The 12,862-nt window shown below is 34.0% G+C and overlaps 1 protein-coding gene across 2 annotated transcripts in view; it reads left to right on the top strand.

Annotated features, from left to right (window-relative positions):
• KCNN2 (potassium calcium-activated channel subfamily N member 2) overlaps positions 1–12,862 on the top strand; it is a 69,541-nt gene that overhangs the window by 35,281 nt on the left and 21,398 nt on the right. For both annotated transcript variants that reach the window (XM_026720064.2, XM_087926944.1), the window contains exon 4: positions 9,945–10,086. In XM_026720064.2, coding sequence (XP_026575849.1) covers positions 9,945–10,086 — 142 coding nt within the window. The remainder of the gene's footprint in view (positions 1–9,944; positions 10,087–12,862) is intronic.

Raw genomic sequence — 12,862 nt, 5'->3', positions numbered from 1 at the left:
TTAACCAGAGGTCTTCAAGCTCGGCAACCTTAAGACTTGTGGACTTCAACTCCCAGAATTCTCCAGCCAGCATAGTATAGCTGGCTGGAGAATTCTGGAGTTGAAGTGCACAAGTCTTAAAGTTGCCAAGTTTGGGGACCCCTGGACTAGACGAAGGAATCAGCTCCAGAAGAAGGCTAAAACTACCTTTATTGAGATTGGCTATAATAAAAAAAGCTTGAAAGCCTGATTTTGATGTGCTCCTTCTTTATAGTTCAGTGAACTAGAGAGACATCTGTCTGAGCCATTTCTGAATGTTCTTTCAATCTGGACTTTAAAAATGCTTCATCTACTTTTTCTTAGCAACAGATCCTGCATATCTCCTTCAAGGTCATCTTTACTCTGTATATGCAATCCTGACGTATATAGAAATATTTTAGAGCACTGTGTTCTTCTGAAAAGTGGCATCCCACACAGTTGCCTAAGTAAGGTTAATTTATTACAGATTGTGTTGGAAAAACATTTATAGGATGGAGACATGCAATATTTCTAATACAAAGGCTATAACAATGGTGAAGTGATGTAACTAGCATCTGTGTAGGAGGGTGAAATTGGCAATAGGAATACTTATGTGGAATGGAAAGGAAGTAGACACCAAGGAGTCTGGAAAGACAAAGTATGGGTAGCCAGTGACTGAAAAAAGGAGCCAAAAGAAAATGCTAGGAAAAAGAAAGGATATGAAGAATGCTTTTTAAAGGAAAGAGTCTGAGATGAGGGAAGGTGACGTTCTTTGTATTTCAAAGACTGGACACACAACAAGGTAGCAGATCTATATGCAAGGTCTAATTGCACAACACATTATCCCCATCAACAGCCTGTTGTTCTGTTAATTCCCACCTTCTAGGCACTACAAGTTAATGTTGCTACATAAATGCATCTTTAATACTTATGTCCAGTCCTTTAACAATCAGGCAAAACAAAAGTCTCAACATCTATTGATTGGCAATTTCTATTCACTGGATGCAATACTGTAGAAGACCATTACAACATATTTTTACTTGAAGTCAAAAGAGTCATCAAACTATGTGTACCAATAACAACTCCCAAAACCAGAAAAAACAAATTACCCATAACAATAAGGAAGCTTCACTCCAAAAAGAAATCACTTTGGTGGAAAAACAAATCTGGTCACGTTGCCAACTTCAAAAGCTGATTCAAAAATTTATGCCACCAGATAAAAACTGAATGCACCAATTATCACATTAAACAAGAGGAAAACCTTCTATGCACCAATTCCACCTGCGCTTTCTACAATTTTGTAAACAACAAACTGAAAGACTTGGGGTCCATCCCACCCCCGAAAGGACCTAATGGCAAAGACTGCAATGACAACACCACTAAAGCCAACAACTTTAACAAATTCTTTGTCTCAGTATTTGTAAATAGCAATGGATCATGCCCAGTATTTCCTAGTCGAACCACAGACAACTCCAATGATCTAATACATATTGATTTTACAGAAGACAATGTTGAAAAAGCACTACACAATCTAAAACCATCTCTATCTATTGGACCGGCTGGAATACGTGCCTACTTCTTAAAAAAGCTATCCACTGCCATAGCCGAACCACTAAGCATAATCTTTGAAAAAATTTTCAGGACCAGATCCTTGCCAAAACTATGGTCACAAGCCACAGTAATCCCCATCTTCAAAAAGGGAGACCCCAGCCTAGTTGAAAATTACACACCAATCTTTTTATGCTGCATCACCTGTAAAGTCATGGAATCAATTATTAACCAATCCATCATCCTCCACTTAGACACAAACAACCTACTGTCTAATAAACAATTTGGTTTCAGAAAAAAACTATCCTGTAATCTGCAACTCTTACACTGCAAAAACATATGGACTACACAACTCGATCAGGGCAAAGCAATAGACGCAATCAATATAGACTTCTGTAAAGTCTTTGATTCAGTGGTACACAACAAACTACTCCTAAAACTAAAATCTTATGGTATCTCTTGACAGGTGCATAGCTGGATAGAAGCATTCCTGTCAAACAGATAACAAATGGTCAATATTGGGAGCGTCCTATCAAATTCTGTACATGTCAACAGTGGTGTTCCCCAAGGCAGTGTTCTAGGACCGACTCTTTTCATACTCTACATAAATGATCCCGGTGATCATATTAAGAGCAACAGTGTTATCTTCACTGATGATTTAAAGCTATTCAACACCACACACAATACTACTCCCCTTCAAAAAGACCTTGACTATGTATCAGAATGGTCAAACAAATGGCAACTTCAAATCTCAACAAATAAATGCTCTGTCTTACATATTGGCAAAAAAATAATAATCAGAAAATAAAATACAGGCTGAAGAGTCAAGACCTTGTTGATGATCCAAACTCTGTCAAGGACCTTGGAGTACTCATCTCTAATGATCTAAGTGCTAGAGCCCACTGTAACTACATAGCCAAAGAGGCTTTAAGAGTTGTTAACCTAATCTTACATAGCTTTTTCTCTGGTAATATTACACTACTAACTGGACCGTACAAAACATTTGCGAGACCAATACTCATATACAGTTCATCAGTCTGGAACCCACATTACATATCTGATATTAACACAGTTGAGAAAGTCCAGAAATATTTCACAAGAAGAGTTCTCCACTCCTCTACTCGTTACAGAATACCGTATGCCACCAGACTTGAAATTCTAGACCTAGAAAATCTAGAACTACGCCGCCTTCGGTCCGATTTAAATATAGTATATAAAATCATATGCTGCAATGTCCTACCTGTCAATGAATACTTCAGCTTCAACCATAACAATACAAGAGGAAACAATAGATACAAACTCAAGGTTAACCACACCAAACTTGATTGCAGGAAATACGACTTCAGCAACAGAGTGATCAATGTCTGGAATACTCTACCTTATTCTGTGGTTTCTTCCCCAAACCCCAAAAACTTTAACCTTAAGCTGTCTACTATTGATCTCACCCCTTTCCTAAGAGGTCTGTAGGGGGCATGCATAAGCACACCAATGTGCCTGCCATCCCTGTCCTATTGTTTCTTTTATTTTTATTTTTTTCTTATATGTATCCATGTATTTTTTACTTATACCTATTATCTTGTAAGCAATTGGCAAACCAAATAAATAAATCTATAAATCTTTGGCTCCTTCCAAAAATTCTTGCACTAGTTGGGATGAGGTGCTGCCTCAGTTTGGTTGCTCTTTTTCTGACATGGATACTTGTAAATAAACTTGTGAATGAGTGAGTGAGTGAGTGAATGAAACCATCTCTCAAGTTGGGCTGTAAGTCATCTGTCTGGGGCTATAAGCTTTTCCAGCCTTTTAAGGGAAAGCATGAGCTGTGCTTGGGGAAGTGGGGTGGGAAGAATTTCTGCTTGGCTGCAGTTGCTTTTCCTATGTGCAGACAATCATCCCAGCTTCATTTCCTCATAGGAAGAGGTATGATGTTAGGAAAACAAATGGATGTAAGCAAAATATAATAAAGGACAAAAAGAATATGTAGGAAATAAACAAAAGGAAAAAAGGAAACGAAAAGAAAAGAAAGTCCAAACTCAAAAGCTGAACCAAGAGTGAGCGCATGAGATGGTGGGGATGAAATCTCAATGTAGAGAATTTAGCTTCTTGTATTCTTCATTTACAAACATCCAGAAAACCCTTGCTCTCAAAATTCCACATCTGTTGACTTTTCACAGATAGAAGTGCTTCCTGGATGATAATAGAGGAAAGACAGTTAATGAGTTATTTTCCCCACATGGAGCCATGACAACCATGTACAGAAAATGGAACAGAAAAAGCTGGATAAAGCACAATGGAAAATGAGGATATTGCTTGATTGTAAGCAAATTTGTTTTGTGCCCTTGTTGGTCAACAATGTTTGAAGGAAAAACAGTAAACCTAATGGTATATCTTTTTATCAGAGAGGGAATAGAAACAAGGGTGGGATTCTACCAGTTTGCACCTATTCCCTAGAACCGGTTGTTAACATTCTAAGCAGTTCAGAGAACGGTTGTTAGAAGAAATTACTGGCCTAATCCTGTAAGGAAGGCAGGAAGAAAACATTCTGGTGCTGCTTACAGAAACTGTCTCTCTGTTAACCCTTATTACATTCTTGGCAGGACTAGACTTCCTGTCTCAGGAATGTCTCTGGAGTTTTTTTCCCCTCCTTTGCTGGTATTTTGCTTGTATGGAGTGACCATTTAAAGTTACAATGGCACTGAAAAAAGTGACTTATGACTGTTTTTCACACTTACAACTGTTGCAGCATCCCCACAATTATGAGAGGCCAGGTGAGGAGATGTGTGCCTCGATGTGAGTGATATTGAGTTGGCCACACCCAGCCAATAAAATGACCACCAAACCACGCCTACCAACTAAGCCACACCCACAGAACCAGTTGTTAAAAAATTTGAATCCCACCCCTAAATAGAAAAGGAGAAAGCTTCACAACATGTGTGAAAAAGTTAGGTGATTGTTTGGTTCAAAACATTTCTATTAAAAAGACCCAACAATGTATTTTTGTTCAGTTCCTTCAAATGAATGTAATGTTTTACATTAAAGCAAACCTATAATATTGGACAACTCATCAGAGGGAAGCTATCAAAAGGTTAAAATTGTGTTAATCTTCTTTCTGTTTTAAGGCAAAAGGTACAAATTAACCTGCTGCTAGTGCTGTAACCTCATACACAGACATTGTCTGGTAGAGATGAATAAACATGTTAATTTCAGTTTCTATCTGTGTCTTATTTTTTTCCCATATATTTGGATTTTTCCAGTCTGACTTAGTTTCTGATTTAGTTTTGGTTTTGAAACTTGCATCAGAATTGTATTGTTTTTAACCCATCAAAACAGCTGACATTATTTGGAAACAAAGTCTTTCTTTTATAAGACTGAATAATTCATCTATTCCCCTTAAATAAAATTATCGCTTGGTTTGGGGCTGAACAAGAGTAAACATAGGTAGTTTTGCTTACATGTTTACTTGATTAAATTTTTATAATTAATTAACTTACTAGAATACACTATTATTATTTTCATGAACATGACTATTCATGAAGAATATTCATGGGAAATATACAACTACATTTCAGGAAAATAAACATATTGGAGGGCTACTGACTTTGGATCACTAATACAGGATTTGCCTGGGTGGATTAGCTTAATTGTTTTTTGCCATTCTTAAGGTAAAAATGGAATAGAAATTCCATTTTTAGAATTTCCATACTATTTTATTGCACTATTTCATAAAGCTTAAAACTCTCTTAGCTTAAAGCAGTTATCTGACCAAACATTTATCTATCTCTAACCATGACTAAACCAATGCAAAAAAACTCTGGAAACAAATAAGTACACAATTGTGGCAAATTTTGTTTAATAGAATGTTAATGTATTCCATACTGTGTCAAAACTTGTTTTTTAAAGGCTACTTTATTTTAAAATTATTCATAAGCAGTCATTTTGTATTCTGTTACTAACATAATGCAGTCTCAGGAAAATAATTATTGATTTAACATAGTGTTGTCAATTGCTAGGAGTTGTATTCTTATTATTCTTTAAATCCAATTAAAAATAAGATAAATAAACTATGGGCTGTTTTATTAAAAGATAAAGTTAATTTAGGCAATGTAACTATTGTATCTTAATTTATTGTCTCTAAAGACATATACTAATTGTTTTTAAGATAATTGCTATAAACTGAAAATATAATGCATTCACTATCCAAATGTTCAAGCAATATATTATTAGAAACATTATTCATTATATGTTTTATTTTTCAAATAGATAAAACGTTTTATTGCTTCCTATTAGAGTTGTCCTTTAATTTGAAAATGTCAAAATGTTGAAAATGTCAGCCTTTTTATTTTCAAGTATGATACACATTATTTTCAAGAATTTTGGTCACATGTAAATGAGATCTATAACATCTAAGCAATTAAATCTGGCTAATTCCTGATCACTTCTGTGTCTTGCTTAGGTTGGAATTATTTAGAGTCAAGGGCTATTTTTCATCTCGCCTTATTTCAAGGCTGAATACAAAAAGAAAACAGAAAACATTTTACAATTCTATTTAAAACATGTTTTAAAAATGTCTACCATATTTACAACTGACATTAACATTTATTTATATTTATGTTCCCATTTCTCCTAAAACATGGAATGTTTGGCAACTAATTTAGCTTAATATATATATTTTCATATAGTTTTCTTTAATATACTAATTTTTATCTTTTATTTTGAAAGAACTATGTTATAAAGATTAAGAATTGGCAAAATTATGACTTTCTAATTCACAATGAATTCATATTTATTTATTTTATTTTTATTTACTTGGTTTGTCAGTTGCTTACAAGATCATAGGTATAAGTAAAAACATAGTTATGAATACATGGATACATATAAGAAAAAAGAAAAGAAACAATAGGACAGGGATGGTAGGAATGTTGGTGCACATATGCACACCCCATACAGACCTCTTAGGAAAGGGGTAAGGTCAATAGTAGACAGTCTAAGATTAAAGTTTTGGGGGTTTGGGAAAGAAACCACAGAGTCAGGTGGAGTATTCCAGGCATTGACCATTCTGTTGCTGAAATCGTATTTCGTGCAATCAAGTTTGGTGTGGTTAACCTTGAGTTTGTATCTATTGTTTCCTCTTGTATTGTTATGGTTGAAGCTGAAGTATTCACTGACAGGTAGGACATTGCAACGTATGATTTTATATACTATACTTAGATCGGACCGAAGGTGGCGTAGTTTTAGGTTTTCTAGGTCTAGAATTTCAAGTCTGGTGGCATAAGGTATTCTGCAACAAGTAGAGGAGTGGAGAACTCTTCTTGTGAAATATTTCTGGACTTTCTCAACTGTGTTAATATCAGATACATAATATGGGTTCCAGCCTGATGAGCTGTATTTGAGTATTGGTCTTGCAAATGTTTTGTATGGTCTAGTTAGTAGTGTAATATTACCAGAGAAAAAGCTATGTAAGATTGGGTTAACAACTCTTAAAGCCTTTTTGGCTATGTAGTTACAGTGGGCTCTAGCACTTAGATCATTAGAGATGAGTACTCCAAGATCCTTGACAGAGTTTGGATCATCAGCAAGGTCTTGACTATTCAGCCTATATTTTATTTTCTGATTTTTTTTGCCAATATGTAAAAAAGAGCATTTATTTGTTGAGATTTGAAGTTGCCATTTGTTTGACCATTCTGATACATAGTCAAGGTCTTTTTGAAGGGTAGCAGTATTGTGTGTGGTGTTGAATAGCTTTAAATCATCAGGGAAGAGAACGCAGTTGCTCTTAATATGATCAATGGGATCATTTATGTAGAGTATGAAAAGAGTCGGTCCTAGAACACTGCCTTGGGGAACACCACTGTTGACATGTACAGAATTTGATAGGACGCTCCCAATATTGACCATTTGTTGTCTGTTTGACAGGAATGCTTCTATCCAGTTATGCAGCTGTCAAGAGATACCATAAGATTTTAGTTTTAGGAGTAGTTTGTTGTGTACCACTGAATCAAAGGCTTTACAGAAGTCTATATTGATTGAATCTATTGCTTTGCCCTGATCGAGTTATGTAGTCCATATGTTTTTGCAGTGTAAGAGTTGCAGATTACAGGATAGTTTTTTTCTGAAACCAAATTGTTTATTAGGCAGTAGGTTGTTTGTCTCTAAGTGGAGGATGATGGATTGGTTAATAATTGATTCCATGACTTTACAGGTGATGCAGCATAAAAAGATTGGTGTGTAATTTTCAACTAGGCTGGGGTCTCCCTTTTTGAAGATGGGAATGACCATGGCATATGACCATAGTTTTGGCAAGGAGCTGGTCCTGAAAGATTATTCAAAGATTATGCTTAGAGGTGCATAAAGTTATCAGAAATGAACATTGACATGTTTCGATAGAAAAATGGAAGATCCACCAAAATGACCATTTAAAAAGTGGCAGGTGATAAGATTGATCATAGACTAGTATCAAGAAAGAGATCGTGGACATAACTACTATTTTATTATATTTTAATACATTGCCACATTAAAATAGTGAATGGACAATTTAACAAATGTCTAAAACTTATTGGGACCAGCTGAGTTGCATTCAAACTCTGTAAGGCAATGATCTTTCCTTTATGTCAAGCATTATATCATCATTATGTGATATAAACAATATATTTTATGAACCAAATGTAAGCCACTGATAAGGAAAACAGCCCGTGGGAGCATCATGACATACTTAATTTGCCAGATCGTGTTTTTAAATACGTTTTAAAACTGATAAGAAAACTAGTTACATTATGTGAAGGGCTAACTCTAGGGGAGATTCTAATGCTGGGAAAAGTTGGGGGCGGGGAGAGGATAATAACAGCAAGGTGGATACACTCAGTTATAGAGGTGATAAGCACACTGTGGAAGAGCTAAAAAATCTCGTTAGGGACAGATTGTCATGGAGGAAATCTATATATGTAGTAGCTAAGAGTTGACAAACATTTGATGGCATGTAACTTTTGAAAGACATTGTAACTTGAAATCTCTTAAGAATCCTAGTGAACATATCTTACAATATTTGGGTCATTTTAAATTTTTTAAAATTAATTTCTATTTTGATTCTTCCATAATGGTCAATATCTTCAGGAACACTTCCTTCACTACATTCTCTCAAATTCTCTATATTCTCTCATCAGATTGCTCAAATATAACATTGGACCAACCTTACCTTTGTATGAAGATTGGCTACTATGAAACTCTGTCTTGTCTCTTTTGTTGTGACTGCCAGGCAATAATTGTTATGATAAACATTGTGATAAATCTGCAATACTTAAGTTGCACAAGGGTAAGCTATTGCTACATAAGTAGAAACCAGGTTGTATACAATAATATCATGACTAGATCAACAGATCTGTTGCAGAAATCCTGAGAACATTTCCCACCCTGAAATTTCACTTGCAAGTCTGGTTTTGGAGCTATTTATTATATAAATGTAACGCTTTACTTAATTCATCATGAATTATGTCTTGCACTGTTTTGCGTTGTAACTGAAAACTAAAATTTTATCAGGAGATAAAGTACTGTGATATTAAATAGGACACACATGGAAAAATAATCTGAAGAATACTAGTTCTTGTTTCAATCAATGTTCAGTGGTGATTTCAAAGATTCTGCTATTAAAATGGGATATGATATCAATCAAATTGTTATTATAGTCATAGACCAGCATAGTGATATGGTGTTTCCTTTTTATTTTATTTTTTAAAAATAATTTTAGTGAACATTTTTCAAGAGTTTAAAAACATAAATACACTCTTTACAATGTTACAGCATTGCAGATATTGATATACATTACAAATATATTACTAATCTTTACTTTTTTGTGTGTTTCCTTTTTAGATGAATATATGTGTGTATATATTATATGTATCTATGTGTGTACTTGTTTCATATGAGTTACATATCTTAACACCAATAAATGCTATGTGGAAATAGATGTTCTTCATTATCTGTTGTAGCCCATCTGCATTTGAAATTATTCAAGGTTACCAAAAGAACATGTTTAATAATTAATATTAATATGCTACTTTTTTTGACTGATTACTATGTTACAAATTATACGTTGTAAATCAAGTCAACCAATTAATTGAAATCACACTTTATGATTACATTTGTTAAAAATATTTTATTTTTTCCTCTTCTAATAAGAGATTATCATAGTCAAAACTGATGACCACAAACCATATATGTATGATTTGTATACTTGGCAAGCAGATCTACATATAGAGCTGGAAGGACTACGTTACCACTCGGTGTATTTATTTGTTTATGAGCTATGCCACAAAGTACATAATTTGGTATCACATAACAATAAGGCCTGTGATTCTGAATCCCAAAGTACTGCCGAAGAAACTGTAGTAAAATCATATTTCTTTATTTAGGTATCATGATCAACAAGACGTTACTAGCAACTTCCTTGGAGCAATGTGGTTGATTTCAATAACTTTTCTCTCCATTGGATATGGAGATATGGTACCTAATACTTACTGTGGGAAAGGAGTTTGCTTGCTTACTGGAATAATGGTGAGTGATTCTGGCTTTAATGTTTATATGCTTTGTGAGTTTGAATCATTTTCAGAATGTCTGCAACAATGACTTTAAAACAGAAATTATCCACACACAAAAAACGGTTATAAAGCTTTCAGTTAATTCTAAGATAAAACGAGGACTTACTAATATATAACCTAAACTGATATTGTACTTTTGAGTTGGTAGATATAAGACTGCTATAAAATATATAATATTTTATAAATAAACAATACAATATATAACCTATGCTGCATCAAGCAACCAATTCTTTTTGAATTTTATTTTAAACTATGGGCTTATTTTCCTCCTTCCTTGTTTCCCTCTTAGATTTATGTAAGAGAAGATGACAAATTAATATTCTAAGAGAGGTATTAAGTGTAGCTGTTATATGCTATCTAATTAATGCAAGTGGCTTTTGATCCTGAGATTCGTTGGAGGTCAACATAGGGATTTAATTCCTAGTTTTCAAAAAATTCAGGCCATTTAATTAGCTAGACTGATGGTCATTCTGTGAATCAAGATTTTCAGACATTACGTTTATCATATTAGCTACTACCACCTATGTTGCTTGTTCTTGTGTCACTGGGAAATATGTATAAACAATTAATTTCCCTGTATTAATTCACCTGTTATTATTGTGTAATACATACTAATCAAATACATAAATACTATGCACAGTAACAATGATAAAGGAAGATGCAACCAAAAGAAAGGATTGAATATATGATTGTAATAATACCATTACATATAAGCGGGTGATATTTCTGTGGCTTGAAACTGGACTTGAGGGGCAGGGAAAGGCAGCTTTAAATAGGACCCTTATTGTTGTAATTTATATTAAACTTTTCCTCAGACTGGCATGACTAAAAATGACTTGAATTAAAGGTAGGAATGAAACCAAAAGTTTCACAGTCAGAATAAAAACAATTAGACAATGAAACATAGTTAAACTTCCTTCAAAGAGGAGAAAAAAATCATGTTGCAGAATGATATGTCATCACATGAGCTATCAAATTACCAAATAATCTTTGGTTGATATCTGCAATCTTCCAGACCAAGTTCAGATTTGAATGCAACATCTTAATATGTCCTGAGTCTTAATAATTGAATCTGGAAACAAGAAAATTGGACCTGTTTTTTAATCTTTTTAAAAATATTCAACCTTAAGTCCTATTCCAGCTCATTAGGATTCTACATCATTGCTCTATCTGCTAAGACTCCTTGGCAGACAGATAGTATGGATACAAAATGTGGACTACCCTTGATAAGCTTTGGAGGGATCTTCTTCTATCTTTTTTTCTTTGCTTTTCTTATATTCTAAGCCTGCAGGAACAATCTTAAAACAAAATCTTTCTGTGTTTAATAGTGCTTATATAATGCTGTAGCTACAGTAGTATATAATATTATTATATGCACTACAGCATGAAATCATAGATGCCAGTTCTTTTTCTGGTATTGGTCTTCATAAACTTGAGTTCTTCCCAAGCATCTAGGATGTTGTAAAGTAAAGCACATGTGTAATACATGTGCAGATCCAAAAACTGTGGCTTTTTGTCAGTGACAGATGGAAATTTTGTCAATGCATATATTTTCTAACTGCCATCCAAAATGTTTTGGTATGGCACAGTGTGCCAATAAACACTACTGGTTTATGCCATAATTGGTCAATTTCAATTTTCAGATCTTGATCCTTTATGATCTTCTCCAAATCTTTGTCTTCTATTATACTGTCCCCTGATATTGCTACATAATTTATCCATACTTTCTTCTTTTCAACCACAGTTATATCTGGTATGTTATGAACCAAGACTTTATCAGCCTATATTTGGAAATCCCACAATTTTTTAACTTGCTCATTGTCAATTCTTCTTTTTCAATTCTTAAATTCCCCCCAATTTTTTGTTACTGGCACATGATAATTTTTATAAATGTTCCAGTGAATAAGTGTGTTAAGTTGTTGTTTATAATCAGTTTGTGTGATCTTCTTACATGAGATGAGTATATGATCTACTGTTTCTTCTGTTTCTTTGCACACATTGCTCTTTGGAACATATAATGATTTTTTCCCCAATTCTGGTCTTGAATGCATTAGTTCAGATAGCTTGCTCTTGAGCAGCCAAAATTAATCTTTCAGTTTCTTTTTTAAATGTACCATTTGGAAGCCATTGCCAGATTTTTATCTTTATCCACTTCACCCTCATAATTATGTGGAAATTAATCATTTAATGCTTTTTCTTGCCAGCATTCTGTTTATGTTTTAATGAACACCTAATTTTGATGTTCATGTTTTACTTTCTGTACGTTCAGTAAGTTCCAATTTTTAATATGTAACAATGCTTATTTTGGCTGACTTTTGCATAATCAGCCAATGGATACTTTTCTACTTTGAATAGTTTGTTGGACTTGAAGTAAACCTTTTCCTCCATTTCTTTGGGGCAGGTATAATCAGTATCACTATTGGGGGCGGGGGGTGCATAGTGATAGTTTACTTCTTGATTGTTGGTTTGTTATTGATCTTGAAATTAATCTATGCTAGTAGATTTTTGGTTGAGAGATGTTTTAGTCTTTTTGTTGCCTTCATTGCCAATCTACCAAAGTGGTAAAAAAAAAAATCAAAACTGAAAATTTGAAAGAAATGAACAAAGGTTCTAAGAATAAGTTAGAAAACTGCAATTTGTCCCCAGGGAAACTGCAAAGCAATTCTGACATAGTTATGAACTACTTAGCTCTGCCTAACTGTTACACAGTGTAGTGGGTCAGGTCTGCTTTA

This window comes from Pseudonaja textilis, chromosome 2 (genome assembly GCF_049901715.1).
Source record: "Pseudonaja textilis isolate UNSWEBS1 chromosome 2, rPseTex1.2, whole genome shotgun sequence".
NCBI lineage: Eukaryota > Metazoa > Chordata > Lepidosauria > Squamata > Elapidae > Pseudonaja > Pseudonaja textilis.
This window is presented reverse-complemented; position numbering and strand designations above follow the sequence as displayed.